Source organism: Zalophus californianus, chromosome 7, assembly GCF_009762305.2.
Source record: "Zalophus californianus isolate mZalCal1 chromosome 7, mZalCal1.pri.v2, whole genome shotgun sequence".
Classification (NCBI taxonomy): Eukaryota; Metazoa; Chordata; class Mammalia; order Carnivora; family Otariidae; genus Zalophus; species Zalophus californianus.
The window spans coordinates 17,436,867-17,458,140 of NC_045601.1; the positions used below are offsets into that span (position 1 = coordinate 17,436,867).

Below are 21,274 nucleotides of genomic sequence, written 5' to 3' on the forward strand. Positions count from 1 at the left end.
CATTCTATTTCAAGCGTTCTGCTAATTTTGACAAGAGACAGGAAATTGTATGGGGTCGCGTTAAGAAGTGACAGCCGCCTTGCCCCTGAAGAAAGCGCTGCGATCGGGACCCAGGGAGCAAATCTGCAGCTTGATCGGCAAGCTCCCCGTGCTGACTTCACATTCCATGGTGTTAATCAGCCGTGGGACAGAGCTGCCAGTGACCCCGCGACTTCTTTGAACGCCGTCCCCCGTGGACTCAGGGCAGCTGCGAGCCGTGCACTCCCTCGGCCTCAGAGCCACGTCTTCAAATACCGCCCTGTCTGCACCATCCCGGCTTCGGGCCCCTGGAGGGTCTCTCGGCTCCGAGTCCTTTAATTTCCTTTATGGACGTAGTAAATCATTCCACACACCACCGAGCAGGGGAAAAGCCCGATTTGTTAGACCTACCTGCTTGGTTCTTATAGAGTAAGATTCCCACATTAAATGATTTTCTCTCTTCCAGTTTTTGCTTTTCATATTTTTTGAATGCTTAAATAAAAGACGTCTGGAGTATCCCTCAGCAGCTGAGCAGGGCAGTGCCGGTCCTGTCAGGCCTCTAGCAACAAGCTACTGTCACTTTCTCTCTCTCTCCAGCTTATTGCACCTTCCTCTTTCCCTTGGCATCTCCCCCCCCATGAGCCCCCCAAATAAACAAATAAATAAAATCTTTTTTTAAAAAAGATTTTATTTATTTTTTGACAGAGAGAGACCAGCGAGAGAGGGAACACAAGCAGGGGGAGTGGGAGAGGGAGAAGCGGGCTTCCTGTGGAGCAGGGAGCCCGATGCGGGGCTCAATCCCAGGACCCTGGGATCATGACCTGAGCCGAAGGCAGACGCTTAACGACTGAGCCATCCAGGCACCCCTAAATAAATAAAATCTTAAAAAAAATCTATATAGGTCCCTGATTTTGATATGGTAAAGTAAGGCCAAATGCAGGTGGTAGTTCAGGTGTGGATGTATATTTTGGGCATTGTGCCCTCTAATCGCTGTGTGTATGAGCTACTCATTTCTTGTTTCTCATAACTAATGAGTCCAGTTTTCACGCAAATGAACTCACTCTTGTGAATTATAAGCATCACCTAAAAGAGAATAGATTTTCCCAAAAGCTAAAAAAGTTGAAGAATTTAGAATTCCTTGGTCTCCAAATTAAGACCAACAATATCTCTTGCTCTTTGATCTTTCTTTTTCTCTTGAGGGGAACATGACTTTGATACAGAAGTGTTGATGAAAGACGCCTAGAAGAAACCATTAACCTTAATGAGTTAAAACCTCAATTGTGATCAAATTTACTTTGCTTTATATTTGGTTTTTTACTCCTTGCATCCTTTTGACACTTAGGAAATATATGGATTCCCAGAACAGAGTAAAAGGAGACTCACAGGGAGGGAAGTAGACAAGCACTCCCTGTTGTACATTATCTAGGTTTTTCTCCCCTTCCATTTGCATTTATGGAAGCGAGCAATTGTAATGCGGAATGGTATTTGGATCTTGTTTTCCTGGCTGCCTGGTTAGAAAGTGACCACAGGTCCTTTAGGAGCTGCTCCGATTATTAGTATAGATGGAATTAGATTCCTAGATTGTTTTCTTCAGTCTCTGAAAGGGAGCAGAAACTGGGAGTCTCTTACTCCAGCTACATCACGAAAAGCCACTTAAAGCAACTCAAATAGAAATCAGCCATTAAAAATCTAGACAAAAGCAGCTTTAAAAAAATACTTCTCTTTCCTGATTTCTGGAATAGTTTACTTGAAATCTATCCCGAAATTGTAAGAATTGTTTGAACAGACTGAATAGCTAACTAAAGCCTACCCCAGTTCAATGATCTTTTGTCATGTCACCCTGTTTTATTTTTGTTATAATATTTATCATTATCAGATTATCTTGCTTGTTTGTTTATCTGGGAAAGAAATGGAATCCAGGAAGGAAAATGGAAACTGAGTACCTTTTCGGCCCAGAATGTTAGATTCTTGAGATCAGAGACTTTACCTTGCTCACTGCTGAGTCTGTAGGTTTAGCACAGCGCTTCACACATAGTAGGGCTTCCATAAGTATGAATGAATGAATGGATGAATGAATGAATAAATATTTCCATCTGCATTTACTTTCCCAGGTAAATTATTATTGTTGTTATTATTATTATTTTGCTATTACATAACAAAGTTGCATAAATAATTTGGATACTGAGCAAAAAAAATTAAAGTAACATAGGTCTGGGGTGCCTGGGTGGTTTAGTTGGTTAAGCATCTGCCTTCAGCTCAGGTCATGATCTCCGGGGTCCTGGGATTGAGCCCTGCGTTGTGTTCCCCGCTCAGTGGGGAGTCTGCTTCTCCCTCTCCCTCTGCTTCTCCCCCCGCCCCGCTCATGCTCTCTGTCTCTCTCTCAAATAAATAAATAAAATCTTTAAAATAAAATAAAATAAAATAAAAAAGTGGGATAGGCCTAGGGATCAAGAACCCAGAGCCCAGTGGCAACATTTATGTATAGACTTTTGGTTGGAAATATTGGATTACACTCAGTGTCCATTTGTTGTGTGATAAGGTGACTAAATTTTTATGACATACTAATAGTCTTAGAGTTGGTTATTAAATAGAAGGCTATTTTGTGAGATAGCAGTATTAGGTCTGAAAATATCCAATTAGTGAATAAAGAAAACAGAAATAGGGCATTTGACATAAAATAAGCAATTAAATTGATAGAAATGGAATTAAGTGACATTTGAAGGCTTTTTTAAAAAATTAATCACTGGCAACTATTTTTCAAAACCTTTCTTTCTTTCTTTCTTTCTTTCTTTCTTTCTTTCTTTCTTTCTTTCTTTCTTTCTTTCTTTCTTTCTCTTCCTTCCTTCCTTCCCCGATTACTGTATAGAATAATTCTTTGACTCAATACTAGGGAAGGGCAAGTTTATTTGTAATATAGTCCTAGTGGAACTGAAAGTTACTTTAGCAGTGTGCTCTTATTTGATATTAGGTCATTTTCTTGGGAAAAACTTAAGCACTTTACCGAAGAATCTCAAGATTACTCTTCACATTTTGATGAGGACCTGGTGAAATTGTACCATTCAAAAAATAAGAAACAAAGGTCCAGGGGAGACTGTCTGAAAACCAGGTTGAAGTTACAGGGAGTTGCCTTATAATTCCCAGTCGTCACCATTGGATTTTGTCAGTTGTTTGGTCCGGTTGTGTTCTGTGTAGCAGAGAACATATTTGATCAATATATTTTTTCCCTCATTAAGGTAAACTCTAAATTCACATGTGCTGACTGAGCATCAAACGATAAGAAGCAGAGTTGAACCTTGAGAAACTTAATAGAATTTTATAATTGAGAAATGGAGCTTGACATTCCTGAGGAAAGTGATAGTTTGTGACAGAGCACCTAACAATGTGGCAAATCAGGGAATGGATTGGACTGAACGGAGGCATTTTAAATGGTAGATGCCATGACACAAAGGAGGTGGAGAAGAGCTGGCTCTCCTGAGAAGGCGCCATTACGGCGGCGGCCTGGGTATGTTCACCCCCAACCCGGGCTCCCCTGGGCTAACACGCAATGCCAGACCCAAGGCAAGTTCAAATGGTGAATGTAGTTCTTGTGGAGAGTGAAAGCTATCCCAGTGAAACAACACAATCGAGTTGGAAAACTCAAAAAAAAGATAGACATGTGCGTAGGAACAGAGAATGGGACTTCTGTGAGGTAGAGGAGAGCACTAGGCAGCACAACCCGAAAAGCAAAGTTGGCCACGATCCTATAAGTTCAGCCAGTGCAGACTCAAGGAGGGATCTGGAGGGTTAAATCCACCAAAGTTGTATACACCAGGGAGGGGAACCTTGAATAATTGTTGGCTAGTTAACTTAATTGAGAGAGGTGAACTTGATAATTTTCTTGAAAAATCCACTTTTGGTTGTGAACTATCGCATGCTCTTTCCCTGAAATCACTGCTCCAAGCTCAGTGCCTAGGAGCCCTAGTGATTCAGGTGGTGAAGTGGCTTTAAGCGAAAATGGCCAGTCCATGCTATGCATGCCTCTGGAATTCACCATCAGTATTGAAAATACACGTTCCTCAGAGCTTACACTCTGTCTCACAATCTCTCCTCCTTAGAACCCTGGCTCCCGGGCTCCCCTCCCTGCCCACTCAGCCTCCCTCAGCGTTAACACCCACCGTGCATTCAAACAAGCTGTGGTAATATTTACAAGAGCAGTAGTCCTCAAGTTAGGGTGAGGGAACTTTGCTGAGCTAAGATGCTAGACACCAGCAAGGCTCACCCACAAGGATCGGGCTTGAACATTTGGATTCAAATTCATGCATTCACAGGTTATAGTTTGCCACATGCCATGAACCCATATATCACTTGAGACTGGTTAAAAGTAAAATATTAACTACGCATCAGTTATGAGTCTATTGCAATTTGTGTGGAAGTGCTTTGGAAACTGGAATGCCTTTAACCTTTTTCTTGGTCACAGACCACTTTGAGAATCTAGTGAAAGCATGTACCCCTTCCCAAGAGAAATACACAGAGTGTGGTTATACCTACAACATTTTGCATATAAATTCAAGAAGTTCACAGATCATCTGATGTCATAGATTCCCTGACCTAAAGGGATTTATAAATATAAGATGTAATTGAGAGTATTCTTTTTACATTTAAATGAACAGCAGAATGTAGAATTGTACATTTAACATGAGCTCAATGATACACTACATATAGGAAAGTATACATATATAGAAAAGACCGGAAAGACATGCACTAAAATGTAAGTAGTGGGCGCCTGGGTGGCTCAGCTGGTTAAGCGACTGCCTTCCGCTCAGGTCATGATCCTGGAGTCCCGGGATCAAATCCTGCATCGGGCTCCCTGCTCAGCAGGGAGTCTGCTTTTCCCTCTGACCCAACCCCCTCTCATGCTCTCTCTCTCTCATTCTCTCAAATAAATAAATAAATAACATCTTTAAAAAAAAAATAAAATGTAAGTAATACTTCCATTTGGGTGGTGAATTTGTGATGTATTTTAATTTTTTTCTATGAATTTGTTATATTTTCCCAATTTAAAAATGATATTTTTACCAGCTTATTTTCACAAAAGTAGCTGTTTATTGTGACCAATAATGGAAATACTGGGCAGAGCCCTCAAAAACAAATCTAAAAAGATAGACAGGGTGGTGGTCACTCTTCTGGGTGGCTGTTCATTCACAGCATTTACCAGTCTCTGGGATCACGTGATCTGTACCACAGGAATCTTCCTCCTGGTCTTCCAATTGGTGCGGGGGTGGGGGCCTGACTCAGCTGAATCAATCATTGTCTTTTCTCAAGATTTTTCTGAACCGTAACTAGCAAGGAGCCAGCCAGTTCCTCTGTGATGACAGAAGTTGTGAGGGAGGTCTAGAAGAGGGGAGGGGGGACACACTTCCTGCTGGTCTGCAAGGAGAGAGAGAGCCAGAGAGACACTTCATAGTTCCCGGTTCTAGTCCCCTGTGCGCCCAACTCACCCTTGTCCTTCTTGCATTTTAGTTTTTCAATTCTCCCTTTGATTTATACCTTGTATTCTTCCAACAAATTTCCCTTTTGTCTGAACTAGTTAGAGCTGGATTTCTGGCACCTGAAACCAGCAAGTCCACACAATTAACAAAAGTTTATTTTTAAGTATTCAAGAATCAAATTTGACCCAAGTTATGAAATCGACAATATTTCTTGACACAGAAGGTGGCTGGCTCTGGGTGTGTGGCACTGTGTAGGATAGAGGGAGTTCAAAAAGCAGAGACAAATGGGAATTATTGGTGCAGATCCTTAGCTGCTTCTGTTCATTTAGGAGGTGGAAATTGTCTTCTTGGTTCTATGTAGAAACGAACAATAATGGGATTGTTCACACCCTGGTTATAACCATAAAAATTACAGGTCACTTCTCTCACTTATGAATGTGATGCTTGGGATAACAAATTTACAAGTGAATGAAAGATAAACATATTTTCTAATTCAATGAGCTAGAAAACAATCCCTTTGTTAATTTGGCAACCTGAAGATATCTGAGCTCTGCTAAAGAGAAAATCTCAGCAAATTGGTAGAGATTCTCCACGAGAATAAACAACTTTACAGAGGAGTTTGTGCTCTACATAGCATAGCCAATTCCATTTCAACAATGCTTACCTATAATGAAAGTAGTTAGAAATACCAGGGCATGGCTTAATTATTCTAGGAATATTTGACATAGTGAAATTTCAAAAGACCTGCTTAATTAAAATATAACTCATCCGAGCTAAAAGCTCCAACTTCAAAACCAGTTCTATCTGTATCCTATGGAAAATTATATTTTCTATTGGCAAATGCGTGTTTCTACTGAGTTTAGAAACGGCCTGCCCCAGACAATGTGGTAAGCAGGCCATAATGGAGCCAATTCCAACTTTGGAGCCTGGTTAGAGTGGTAAAGCCAGCGGGAAAGAATTTTGAGTTCACATCCAAACCAACTCTAAGATAATGAGACCTAGATTTTTTAAAAAAATCAACATACTATAACCTACGTACTCTAATTCAAGTAAAAGATATGTTCACATTTCTTGGAAGCCAACAGATATCATTATCACAATATTTTAGATTGAGATTTTGAGTCATCTGATCTTACATGCCTGATGTCTTTAGACGATTCTAGATTGATCTTACATGCCTGATGTATTTAGAAGATTCTAGATTTGGGATTTGATGAGATAGCTATGAAATCAGCACTTTCGGCAGGCAGGGCTTTCAAACTAGAGAGAATGTCAAGTTTTATTTTATTGTGGGTTTTGATATGAATTTCTAAACTACTTTTTAAAAACATACCAATTTTATTCCCATCAGTGGATTATTTCATCATGCCCTCTGTTCATCCCGTGCATTAGGACACTTAACTCTGTCTGCCACTGAAATACCAACAGTAATGTCACATTGCTTCACTTCAAATTTCTTTATTAATGAAGATAAACATTTTCTCTTCTTAGCCTTTTGCAGAGCTAAGTTCTGAGAAGTAATATGTTCTTTGCACACATTTACTCCTTTTATTGATTTATATAAGTTCTTTATATAGTAATTTCAATCTTTCTTCTGCCATTTTTGCCACAAACATTTCCCCATTTTATCTTTATTTTATTTTATTTTACTTTATTTTATTTATTTTTTAAGTAGGGTCCACGCCCAGCGAGGAGGCCAATGCGGGGCTTGAACTCATGACTCTTGAGATCAAGCCCTGAGCTGGGTTGAAGAGTCAGATGAGATCAAGAGCTGATTGCTTAACCAACTGAGCCACCCAGGCACCCCTCCCTGTTTTTAAACTGTGATACTTTTTTTTTTTTGAGACTCAGCAATTCTTGCTCTTTTTTTCTTTGTGATTTCTCCCATTGTGTTTACCTTTAAAGTCCTTCCCTATCCCCAAATCAGATACCTTTGATTAATGTTCACTTTCACAAGGTAACATAAATCCTATCAATCACTGGATCAGAGAGGCATATTGGGGGTAATAGAGTGAAATCGCTTTAATTTTGAATAGTATGTTTTTCTTTATGCTATTTAAAAAGAGAGAGAGAGAAAAGAGGGCAAAATGGAAACGTAGTCCCTGAGATCCTAGGGTGTTTGTTGGGTCTGAGTGTGTAGAAGAGGAAACCAGCAGTGACTTGCCTCTGCCCTCGCAGTGCTTCTGGGTTTCAAGTTAGTGTTCTGGCCAGAGTCAAGAAAATAGCTAGAGGCCTGGATTTGCTAACAGCCCCGGTGCAAGTTACAACGAAAACACAAATGTCTCCTATCGCACCTGACCATCAAGTGGATTAAGTGCCTGGAAATCCAGGGATGAAATGAAGGGCAGTCTTTTTGGGAAGGGAGGTTAGTGGAGGCGGGGGGGGGGGGGGGGAGCCTGGGGAGCCTGATTCCCAGCATCTTTTCTTTTTCCCTTCCCCTCTCCTTCCTCACTCTTATGCGCTGTCCCCAAGACTTGGAGAGTTATTTACAAGGAACGGGAAAAGGGGATAGTTTTATTGTTCCTCTCAACCAAGTTTACATCCGTAATCCAACTTCACTGCCATTTTTCTCTTAACTTCCTTGAAACTAAAGTTTGCCCTAAAAGTGATAGGTAGAACACAGTAAAGATCAGAGCAGGTAAAAAATATGTCTTATTCTGGTCGAATCTCCCCATGAGAGGCTGGTGTCTGGAATTAGAGCTTCAGAAATGCCCCCAGATGAGGAGCAGCTGTTTTCTATTCGTGTAATCAAACTCTTAGGCTAAGAGTTCAAGTGCTACCCTGCCATCGACTCACAAGGGAGCCCTGTAGTTATTATGTGATAAGTACCTCTATGAATGAAAGAACACGAAAATTATTTCTTATACATTGGCCATGGAGGCATAATTTAGGCAAAAGAGCAATAGAAATGGAATCAGAAGGTTCTAGAATCAGTTCAGCTACTATGCCACCTGAGTCTCCTTGAGCCTCAGTTTCCAAATCTATCATAGCTGTCTATCCACAGAGTTGATACAACATATTCGAAAGCATTTTAACACATGGTCTGGAACTCAAAAGTGCAGCATAGCATGTCCAATTGAAATAAAATCTTACCTGACTCCTAAACTATCCAATCAAATAAACTATTTTTCATTTATGAATTCTAAAATATTAATTTAAAGCCATTTTAATTTTAGCATATATATTTCAATGCCAAGTATTACACATAAAACCCTCTTTGGAGATAACCAAAGCCTGGACATCGATCAGAGTTAAGCTGGCCAATACTAGGCAATATTTATAATTATGGAAACCCTTTATCTTTTAATCACTTCCATGAAAGGGAGATTCTAGACATACAGGTTAATAATTTTCAGTGTGAGAAAGGTAATAAATGATTCCTACATTTCCTGGGATATATGGTTGGCCAGTTTGTTTGAGGCTGGTGCTCCTGAGCCTGAGGTCAGAGATCTGCTTTTAGGTCCATCACTTTTGCCATGTTTTCCACTCAAACTGGTCTGAAGCAGTCTAAGACAGGCAGGTTTCTAATCCATCATCCTTGCTAGAAAAATGAGCCAGGCTCCCTTACTGACAGTGAATCAGTGCTCTGATGTCTGTCTGTGCTCAAGTGGAAGTCAAAGGATAATTAGTGTAAAAGAAAAGAAACTGCAGGATCTGGAAAGAAAATACCCATTTTAAGAAAAAAAAATCAAAACCAATAACTGCGTATCTTGGGTAGAGTAAATTAGAGCTGGTCTTCCCAACCTTTTTTTTTCTTTTTTTCCCATACAATGGCACATCTAGAATATTGTTAGATTTGTACAATAGCACTCTGGTGTCAGTTGGAGGGAATTTGGGACCTAGTCCCAGCTGCTTATGGCCACACAGAGGGCTGAGGGGATCGATGTAATGCCCATTAGGAACCCTGCCTCTGAGGACAATGAAATCCAGGAAGGGATGAGCAGGCTCATTGGACTCAACACACCCACACATCTCAAACTGAAATCCTCTGCCCACTAGAGCAACTCTCTCTCCCATTGCTCATTTATATCACTTGCATCTCTATCCATGCTGGCATACCTGAGTTAATGCTATATTTTCCCTTAGCTCCTTTTGGTCCATTCAACTCAACAAATATTCACAGAGTACCTTTGTGTGGAGCACTATTTTCCAATTGGTGGAAATCAGTCATGGAGCCATCTTGAAGTTCTGCCTTTGGTCCTTCTTCTCCAGTCTCTTAGCCAACCCCCATCCAACCCCTGGGTACACATGGAGATGACTAACAGAGTTTTGCCTTGCTTTCCTTCACCCATTATATAGTCAGAGGCCGAATTCCTCTCAGATGTTCCCCATTTTCTGCATGCCACCCATTGGCCAAGCCAACTAAGAGACAGCAGGCAGTGAGCCCAGATGATATAATTCGCAGAGCTCAGTGTCTCGGGAGACAGAGCCTGCAAAGAAGGGCAGTGAACGCAGAAGAGCTCTGGGTGGGCAAGGGGAGAGTAATCAGCTCATCTGCTAATTGATTTAGAAAAAAAAATGATTTCCTCATGTTTCTTTTCTATTCTGAAATGACTAAGGGCTCCTCATTGTCCTTAGGATAAAATAACAATTTCCTCTAAAAATCCTTGGCAGTCAGGCTCAGTTTAATCTCGCCTTTTTGGATATACATCCTGGCCTTGTCACGTGGTGGGCTATCACAGGTTCATTATTTAGCTTCATGGGGACTTTATTTCCTATTGCACAAACAGGGTACAATACCTTTCTTGAAGATCTGCCGCAAGGTCAGATCTTTGTTGTGCTTTAGATCTGCCCTGCTATTTTTAATACAAATTCCACTGTCCCTGGAACAAATTCCACAGGAAACCTCCTCCCTGTTCAAGTCTTCACTGATCTCTCACCTTCTCCGTATTCAAGCTCCTATGCATGCCAATCAATTTTTATACATTAAAAATATTTGACCTGAGAGTTATCTGAATCCTTTTCCAGCTTGGACTGGCTTGCTGACAGAACCATGTGGGATTCTTAACTTCGTCCTACATCCTTGTTTGTTTCACCGTACGCACCTTGTACTTAGTCTATGGCTGCGGTGGTGGTCTTGCTTGAGGGTTATTATGACCATCAAGTCACCACAGGAGGCAACTCCCGATGATCAAATCAGAACTTCAATCATGTAATTATACAACACGCTCAAGAAAGATGATCTGATAAAGACTGATTTTTAAACATACTATAGTAATTTAAAAATAATGGCAACAACACGGGAGCAGGTCATACAGCTTGGGAAAGATAATAGGCTGCGTGCACGGTGTGCATGTTGTGTTTTACATACACTAGAGGCCATAATCCTCTAAAGCACGGAAGGAAAATAAGCAGGTGTGGGAAAGAAATGAGGTTTGGAAAGACCTTGGATTTCCTGAGTAAAATGTTATGGCTCCGGCTCCCCCTAGTGTGCTGAACAACACAGGTACCCCAGTGTGCAAAGGCTGAGTTCAAGCTCAAGAGCTGAGCATTTTTATCTCCACCCGCCAACCTTACCCGAACAACAGGAGATCTCCATTTTGCCACCGTTAGCTCCCCACTGCAGAACCAAGCACAGACGAAATGTGGCGGATGTTCTTTACCCAATCTGATTTGAGCACCAGTCTTCATGGAAGTCGTGAATTGATTTGAGGCATCCAAATAATAGTAAAGACTATTTAAATATCACCTTAAAAATGGTTTCCACTTTCTCGTGAAGTAGGGGGATGTAACTAAGGAGCATGAGCAAAACTGAAAGATGATTCCTTGTTCATTATTTTACTAAAAATGTTATTTGCCCCCACCTTCTATCTCTCAAAATGTTAATTATCTGCATTATCTACATTTTCCTCAAGCAGGATACATGAGCCACTTGGAAGACCAAACATCGAACCATAGCGGAAGGAAAGCAACTCTTCCAATGGGGGGAAAATGACACATTAAAGCAATGTTTCTCAAAGTGTAATCTCCAGAACACTAGTTCCACAACTATTAATAGGTCTTACTTCATAAAGGTTTCATGACAAATAGTTTTGAGAAATGTGGGGTTCGACAAAGATAAACTGGCTTTTTAAAAAAATATTTATTTCTTTATTTCAGAGAAAGAGAGAGAGAGAGCACGAGTGGGAGGAGAGTGGGAGAGAGAGACTCCCAACCAGACTCTGTGCTGAGCGTGGAGCCCGACACGGAGCTCAGTCTCATGACCATGAGATCAGCACCTGAGCTGAAACCAAGAGTCAGATGCTTAACCGACTGTGCCCCAAGATAAGCTGACTTTTAAAAACTGCAGTATTCTTCCAGACCCTTAGTGTGCTCTTAAAATACCACTGTACTGTGTGACACTTTGAGCTAAAGCATTTCCCAACTTGTTTAACATAAAGGATTTTTTTTCACGCCTATCTCACACACCTGGTTCGTGAATTATCTTTTGGGAATATGCACTGGAATAGAATTTCATTAACTTTCAATCAAAAATGGAGAGCAAATAGGAAAGTATGCCAGAGGAGGAAAGGAGATGGTAAATTCGACATAAGCAGCAAATAGGGTGGCTGTAAAGAAGTTTGTGGTCAGTAAAAAATTAGTAACACAAAAGATTTAGAGTCCTCTAATGGCAGTCCCATAATGGAGTCAGAAGGATCGACCATGCTGCACACATCACCAGCCCACGAAATCATTACCAGACTTCTCCCAAAACGTCAGAGTAGTGATGCCACGTTGAGAATAAGATGCCAAAAAGTACAGTACCCCATCCTACTGGGTTTCCAACCTTTATGAAAACTTTTCTTATGCACACCCTGTACTAATTGACATGGATGTTTTAGGCTTTTTACCATGAACAGGATCACAGATATGCAGGGTACTTTAAAGAAGTTAGAAGATGCCTGTATTTAGAAGCTGTGAGTTAGAGAGGATTCCTGTAACGCACAGCTAGACAACCTCCTCCCAAAGAGAGTGTTAGAGAAAACTGGAAATCCATAAGGTGGTTCGGCTTGAAAAACGGCACAGGTTAAGAATACTGACCCACATCCGCCGGAACGTGCCTATTCCTACCGGTTCCATTCGCATCTCCCAAAGGCTGCTTTCCGCGGACTCAGTGATAGGTTAGATGGGACCGCGGGCAGGCGTGAGGGCCTGGGGGCATGGACCGACCTAGAATTATGTGTAATATAGGCTCTCTTCCTGAGGACAGAGCGCTTTGTGGAGAAAACGAACATTCATTAGCTCCTATAGGATTGTGGCTCTTAGTCTCTTAGCATATGGGGGTGGAGGGTGGGGTGGGGGGACAAAGTTCATTCCAGAAGCAACTCTTGGTTTTCAATGGACCTCCTATTTTCCAGCTGGCCTGACTTCAGGCAGGAAGAGGTCAAGTGACTTACTACTCCAGCGCCCAGTGAAATAGAGCAGCTGGGAGGTGAACTCGGGGACTTCGCCGGTGTGCAGTGTGTATGCCCTTGTCAGCCAGCAGCTCTGCTTCCTGGTTCTAGAGGCTTCTCTAGCTGCCCCACGCAGCCAGCATGCTGCGTCTGGCGCGGCCGACCTGACGGCTGTCTCTGCTCATGACTGGAATAGGAGGCGTGTTACAAGGTCAAGTCTGAATGTTCTGGCAGCACAGTGTAAGGCAGATTGCTCCATGCCTGCTCAAAGCACAGTGTCTGGCGAAAGCCAGATTGAAGATAGCTAAACGCGCACGCCAAGATTCCAAAGGAAAAACTTAGCTCACATTTTTCCTTTGCACGGTGATTTTTCTTCCCTTCCTTTTTTTTTTTTTTTTTTTTTAAGGGAATCCCCATGTTGACAAGTTGAAAGCCAAAGGGCACAAGGGGTCAGTTCACAATTCTGTGACCCATGAACACCCGTGGGCCCGGGTGTTCCTTGGGAATCTGCAGGCCCGGGAGCCGGGAGCCAAGCCTGGCCTACGCAGAAAGGAATTCTCGAGTGCGTGAAGCAGTCGGTGGGCGCGGGGAGAGGCCCGGGAGCGCTCGGGGCCTGGGTACTCTCTTGCTCCAGGTTTCCAGGGGCAAGTCTGCACTCGTCTGCCACGAGTTTTAGGAGCTACATTTGACTTTGTTTTTTGAGGTAGGTCCTTCTGAAACTCCTTACAAGAAGTAGAACGTGAATCTTCATTTTGCTTTTTCATAGAAATAAAACTCTATAATCTGAGAGGGGCAACATGTAGCCCAAATTCTTTGAGAGAGGAACATCTAAAATGAAACAGGTTTATTTCGACATCTGTCTCTGAGGCCTTAAGTGATGAGGGACTCCCTCTGTGGAAGGGGGTTCCACAGGCCCCAGGAGAGCCACACAGGGGGGGGTGTCCATGAGGCAGGGGGTACTGGATGTGGCTTATCCTTCCCATCCCGGATTTAGGTCAGTAGAGGGACTCTGGCTAGATTATCATTTTAAAGTTTTTGATTTGTTCGATATTCGAAAGTTAATTAAACCCTCAATGGAAAAAGTTAACATGTGATGTATTTGTGTCTTGTATTTGTCTGGACCTTCAATTCCTTACATATAAAATAAGGACAAGGGCCAGATGACCGCTGAGCCGCACTGCCGTCCGAGGGGTCTGTGATTTGAGGCTCGCTTCTCTCCTAGTCAGAGGTTAGTTCCTTGGCTCTAACTTCTCTATCATCTGGGTGTTCCAAGAGGAAGTGTGTCCCCACAAAACTCATATGTTGGTGTCCTAACACCCAGCACCTCAGAATGTGACTGTATTTGGAGATAAGGTCTCTATAGGGCTAATCAAGTTAAAATGAAGGAATTGGGGTGGGTGCGAATCCAAGATGAATGGTGTCCTTATTAAAAGAATTTGGGCCCAGACACAAGGGGGCACACGGGTGAGACTATGTGAAGACTGAGAGAGAAGATGCCCAGGTACAAGCCAAAGAGACAGGCCTCGGGAGAAACCAACATTTTGATCTCAAACTTCTAGCCTCCAGAAGTGTGAGAAAATAAATTTCTGTTGTTTAAGCCAGTCTATGGCCCTAACACACTGAGCTCTGCCACAGTGAATTTTCTGAGCTGTGAAAGAAGTTCTATGTGTTTTTCTTAACAGACTCTTAATACTGGTTTTAGCCTAAAACAGGCTTTTCCTTTGTAGGATACTTAACATGCTTAAAAAATAATTATTCTCCTCATCACCAGATGTGAAGCAAGTTATTTTAGTAAAATAAATCCTCTTTACTTTTACTAAAAGAGAATTTCATAATTTTGACCCACAGAACAATTGTTCTGAGTGCTTATGGATCATCACTCTGCCTTCTGAGAAATCCTACCATTATCCACAACCTTCATTTAAAGCCAAATAGTTCCCTGGATGAACTTATAGGTAACAGCACATTTATGAAGAACTTCAGACCAAACAAAGCAACTCCAGAGGGGGTATGGTCCAGGTTTTGTTCAGTACTTTTGTCTTTAAAGATCACTCAGAGTCAGACATCATGTGACCAAGTAACAGAACAAATTAAATGATAAATGTAACCACTTATCACTTGTTGTTTAAGACTCAGACTCTTACTTAAAGCATATTATTACCAAGATAGGTTTTTCTTTTGTCTAGTACCAAGATCCTGATTCTTTCCTTTTACAAAATAGCCACATGTAGTTGGCACGTGGTGTCTGATAGCTAGAAAGCTTGGGGACTCCCTGACTCTCTTGCAAGTCCCCCCCCCCTTTTAACATTTTATTTATTTGAGAGAGAGAGAGAGAGGGAGGGAGAGAGAACATGAGCAGGAGCAGAGGGAGAGGAAAAAGCAGACTCCTGGCTGAGCAGGAAGCCCAGTGCGGGACTCAATCCCAGCACCCTGGGATCATGACTTGAATCAAAGGCAGACGCTTAACCGACTGAGCCACCCAGACATCCCTGCAAGTCCCTTTTGATGCAGCTGTGAACTTTCATAAGAAGAGTGTTTCTGGATCAAAACTGCTTGCTTGGGAGGTGAGAATCACCCAGCTTTTGAGGCTCTACCTGTCGGAGAAAGAGATCAGAATACATGCTAAGAGGCGTGGTGCGGCGTATCCTTCCTTGCCTGTGTTGGGGCAGATGTGCAGCTGAGACACCAGCAATCGGGGGCTTGAGGGTTCTGCTGAACCACCCCAACACCAAACCAACCAGGACACGTGGGGGTAAAGTCAGCTGCTCGGGCTTGTATACACACAACCAGATGAATGAAGGCCTAGCTCTAGTTCATTTTTTCAGCCAGCTTTTTGGTGTCATCCAATCATAAGAATAGAGTTTATGGACTTAAAAAAAAATACATCTTTCTAAAAAAGGCACGTCTTGATGGAAAAAGGTTGGCCAATTAAGAAGGCCGAGGGCACTGTGAAGAACGGCAGGCACTTTTACTTCCAGCTATCAACAGAATGGAAAAAAAATTTCAACTTATTTATATTCATTTATTTATATGAATAATGAATAAGTTAAGGAACACTTCATCTCAAACACAGATTGCTTTTATTTTAGCTAAGCTAATGTTTCAGTTCCATATATATTTTTGAATTTCCATCCATGTCAAACACCATTTTTTTCCTTCTTCTTCTTAAAAAAAAAAAAGATTTACAAGCACTTTTACGGCACTCAAGGAAAGTAGGCTGAAGGTTCATAATAATAATTTTCCTTTTAAAAAACATCCATCAGACCAAAATAAAAATCATTTTAATTAACTCCTTCCTGAGTAACTAAAACCTTGGAATGTGCTGAAAGGTTATAATAAATAAGGCAGTCAAAGATCAACCAGCTTAAAATGTATTTTTTAAATTAAACTATGTAAAATGTACAATATATTTCATGAAGTACAAACTGCGTTGGGCTCAGGGCCAAAGAAATGTTGTCATGTGTGCCAATAAACTGATGAAGTGCCTTGACTATCAGGACGTAGAGGCTATTTGTTGGGACAGAGTAACAGTAAGGCCCTGCAAGTGAATCCGTCAGCATCTTTTCCTGGGATGTTATCAGGATCACTGCTGACAATAAATGCCTTTGGACACCCAGTGCTCATGTGAACTCGGGGGATGACGCATTGCTAACATGACCAGTGGTCCTGATGTTCTGACAAAGAGAAACCACGAAGCCAATTCAATTTTATTTTCAGAGAGTGAGCTTGTACAGTGTGTGAACTAATTATCATTCTTTATGTGCAGTTTCAGAGAAATGACTCACCATGTACCAGGCTGTCGTTCTTGTTTTTGTTTTCAATAGGACAGCGGTTCTCTGTGTTGCTTTTTAAGGTAGGCCTAATGGTAGGGCCCTGGCCTCTCTCAACAGGACAAAGGATATTTCCTCTTCTAAGAACATTTTTCTTAAGCACGTCTCTGCCCCAGTTCTCTGAGGCAGAAAGGAGGCCCACCAGTGGCCAAATGCTGATTTTGTGCCTCTGTGGTCCCAGCCTTCGCTGGACTCCTGTGGGGCGGAGCCTTCTCAGTACATCTCATGATAAAGTAGCTTTAGTGCTCACTCGACAGGTTCCAAAGGACTTGCTTTATATCTTGGCTACCGTCCAGTTTTAGTGAACGAAGAAAAAACTCTAGAGAGACTTGTTGGTTTCTGAAAAGTAGAAAATGTGTAGCTTGTGTAAAGTCAGTCTTATTTACTATTAAGTGTTCCCAACTCACACTTTGCTAGTGCTTTGAAAGGACCGGCTCTAGGGGAAAAAACATGAAGGAGACAAGATCTGATGCAAGTATCCTGCCTACCATCACCACCTGCACCCTTGCTTCTCGGTTGGCTGTATGTTATCCACCCAGGAATATATGTATATTCAGGGCTGGGGAGGAGGGAGCAGTTAACGATGAAAACATTTCAGAAGCCGAAGACCCACAGGATCATGAATAGGTGGCAGATGACGGGAGAGAAATGGGGAGAAGAGATATTTGGAGCAATGGAACTGCCCAACAGCTATGCAGACTACTCTGCGGGGAGACACCTACTCAGAGAGCTGGTCAGGCAGACACTTACCAGAAGCTCTTGCTTCTTCTCTTCTTAATGTCTTAATAAGCGTTCTCAGGAGAGAGCTGCTTCCATAAGAAATGGGACTGTGGTTTCACAGCTGCCTGAGTAGAACTCAGGACGCCCCCCCTTTTTTTTTTTTTTACCAAAACCAGGTACCTCTCAAGGGACCAAAGGTGAAAGATGCCAGTGACTGTGGACCCAACTGGGGCCAAGGGTTTGCCTGGTAGATTATGCATCGTCGTCTGTGGTCAGGCTTAGAACTTCTGCCCACAGCCGCCAAATGCCAGAGCTAAACTGGTTCCTGGGTTTCCAGTGAAAGCATGCTGGGGAGAGAGATGTTTCATACTGGGTGCAAAGAACACAACCGTACCATTTTCCTGATGTCACATGACCTCCAGAGTTGCTCTGTCTCGCCTACAGTCTTCCTTACATAGCAAACAAATTCTTTTCCCTGCTACACTGCTTTGATATCTGTCAGAATAGTGCTTGGAAAGGGAGTGTCTCAATGGAGCTTGCCGTGCCCCTTGACCTTGAAAGGTACCCGAGGCTCTAGATGGGTTGGGGGTGTGGCAAGAGCTGACTCCTTTCAGAGATAAGTACGCTGCTCTTGGTGAAGGTGTCCCCTGAGATGGACCAGAGGCAGAATTCTACCCACGGGGGCAGAAACCACTCATCCAAGGGCATCCTCCCTTTTGAGGTCCTTATCAGTCTTAGCTTCTCCTCTTAGATCCTTCTAGAGTGGATTCCCTGGTCTCTGAAGTGGTTTTGTCTTTCTACCGAAATAGGTAAGTCTGGATGTGTCCTACCACTGAGGTAATATTTTTACAAGTCATTTTACAAATGATAAGTTACTGGGCCATGGGCTCTATTTCTCCCCCTCCTTTCATGATGTTAGAGGGAAAAGCTATGTTTTGATGGGATGCCCCATGATGGCACCATCTAGTGTACCTGGGATAGGACCCAAGGAGCCAGGAAGACACAATGCAGTCAGACAAGTGAGACCCGCAAAACCAGGCATCTCCCCATGACCCCAACATATGGGCATGTTTTGTTCTTTTTAATGCAGCTGAGCATTAATTTAGTCCCTTAAGGATTTTTCCTCCCCCCCCACAAAAGAACTTTCTGGAAAAGGGAGATACAGCCGGTGGAGGCAACACAGTGCTGGCATCACCTCTTATAAATATCTTCTAGCCACTTCTCGTCATCTTGCTCCTCGTCATCGATCGGCTCCTCGGTTTCCAGTGGAGTTGGAATAAAGAACTGGGGTCTCAGAGGGGGCCTGCTGACGTGGGACTTCAGTCCAAACTTGCGCTTCAGCAGGTGGAACTGCTCTTTGACGTAGTGGTAGAACTCATACTCGTATCTCATTCGCTGGTAGAGAATCTGCACGGCTTCGGGGGAGGGGACAGTCTTCTTCACGGTCACAGTCATATTTCCAAGTTTCCTATGCTCTGGAAAAGAACCAGGGTTGCACGTGAATAGTCGTCTCTAATGCTTTCGCTCAAAAGGAGGAAGGACGAAGCCGTGCATTACGAGCCTAAGACTGGCAGCTCCTTGAGAACAAACTCAGCGCGCAAAGAATAGAAGGGAAAAATGGGTTCCCCGCCCTATTTAGAAAGATTTCACCATATTCTAGGTGTTAATATCAACATTAGTTGACTAAACATAAACGATCTGACGTTTCTTTGCACGGGATGTGAACTATGCAATTTGACCACGATTCACTTATCTACAAATGACACATTCTCCTGAACAGCAAAATCTACCCGGTTTCCCTTTTGACTTCCTGTTACACACATCAAGGGCTTTACTTTCAGGAGGAAGCACGGGAAAAAGCTCTCACCACTTTCTAATCATCTTGTTTTTTCTTTTAAGGTATTAATATGCATTATTGAGAGTTTAATTTGATATAAAATCTGTTTGCATTTCATTATTTCCACAGGGCATTTGTCAAGAAAAATAAAGGAAGAACTGCTAGACTCCTTAAAATACAATGTTAACTGTTGTAAATTTTGAACGCTTTTAAAGTTGTGGTCAGTTATATAAAATCTGCTTAGTTTTATATTAATGACTAATAATACAATGTTCTATATATTTTACATGTAATGCCTAACAAGAAATTATATATATATGTATATATATATCTTAAAATTTTAACCCTATTAAAGTGTACATATCAGGGGCATGTGCAACCAGCACCACTATATTTCCAAAATTCTTTCATTGCTCTGAATAGAAACTCTGCACCCACTAAATTCCCTATAACCCTCCCCAGGTAACCTCTAATCTACTCTCTGTCTATGAATTTGCCTTTTTTAGGTACTTCGTATAAATGGAACGAGACAGTATGCCCTTTTGTATCTGGCTTTTTCAGGTAGCATATGTTTTTCATGTTTTCAGGTACATCCACATTGTATATTTATCAATATTTCATTCCTTTTTATGAATGAACAGTATTCCATTGTATGGATGTACCACAGTTTGTTTATCCATCTATCCATTGATGGACACTTGGGTTGTTTTTACTTTTTGGCCATTGTGAAGAGTGCTGTTGTGAACACTTATATACAAGTATTTGTTTGTGTCCCTGAATGCAGTTCTTTTGGGCATATACCTAGGAGTGGAATTGCAGGCTCATGGTAATTCTCTGTTTTAACTTTTAAAGAACCACCAAACTGTTTTCCTCAGTGGTTGAACCACTTTACATGCCTGTTGGCAATGTATGAAGGCTCCAATTTCCCCAAATCTTCTTCTATAATTATTATTTTAATTAAAAAAATTACAGCCATCCCAGCAAGTGTGAATTGTTATCTCAATATGGTTTTGATTTTCATTCCACTAATGACTAATGATGCAGAGTATCTTTTCATGTGCTTGTTGGCCATTTGTATATCTTTTTTGAAGAAATGTCTAGTCAAGTCCTTTCCCTATTTTGGCATTAGATTGTTTAAATTTGCATTGTGGAGTTATAGTTCTTTATATGTTCTGGATATTCTGCATGTATATCGGGTATATGATTTGTAAATATTTTCTCCCAAATTGTAGGTTGTCTTTTCACTCTGTTGACAGTTATCTTTGATGAACAAAGCTTTTAATTTTAATGAAGACCAATTTATTTTTTCTTATGTTACCTATACTTTTGGTGCTATATTAAAGAAACCATTGCCAAACCCAAGATCATGAAAATTTGCCATAGTTTCTTTTATCATCTTATTTTTAACTAAAACTTTTTGTCACCAAATTTGAATAGGTATATTATTTACTGAACATAGCTCCAAATGGCTGCTTCCAAAATCATATTCACCTGACAGGACAAAGACTTGTCATTTTTTAAGCTGTTTGAGATACCTTCTGAAGCCTCCAATAGCCATTCTAATGAAGAAATTCTCAGAATAATAACGGCCTCATTGAAATAAGGGTATTGCTTTTCCAATTGAGTCTCTTGCAAGGTACAATACATATTTGGACCTATCAGTTCTAGAATTTTTGTTAAGGAATTTGGCATAGTCTCTCTTTTTTTTTTTAAGATTTTATTTATTTATTTGAGAGAGAGAGAGAGAAAGCACAGAGGGAGAGGGTGAGGGAGAAGCAGGCTCCCCGCTGAGCAGAGAGCCCAATGTGGGACTCGATCCCAGGACCCTGGGATCATGACCTGAGCCGAAGGCAGACGTTTAACTGACTGAGCCACCCAGGCGCCCCTGGCATTGTCTCTTCTAAAATGGGTTTATGACAGAACATTCTATAATGTCTATCTTCTTTGCGGATATTAACTACAGCTAATCTGAGGTGAGACATGTTAACATGCATATCCCTTTGGGTTTTTAAAACACAGAGTTTAAAA

General features: G+C 41.7%; 1 protein-coding gene across 3 annotated transcripts in view; it reads right to left on the reverse strand.

The window, feature by feature from the left end:
* Positions 1-15,867: 15,867 nt before the first annotated feature.
* The window catches only part of UST (uronyl 2-sulfotransferase), a 301,179-nt gene continuing 295,772 nt past the window's right edge, over positions 15,868-21,274 (reverse strand). For 2 of the 3 annotated variants that reach the window (XM_027602808.2, XM_027602805.2), the window contains 2 exons: positions 18,605-18,884; positions 15,868-17,028 (listed from right to left, as the gene is read on the reverse strand). In XM_027602808.2, coding sequence (XP_027458609.1) covers positions 16,929-17,028; positions 18,605-18,884 — 380 coding nt within the window. In that variant the 3' untranslated portion in view covers positions 15,868-16,928. Of the gene's footprint in view, positions 18,885-21,274 lie in introns of all 3 variants that reach the window. The other variant, XM_027602806.2, reaches the window with a different exon arrangement.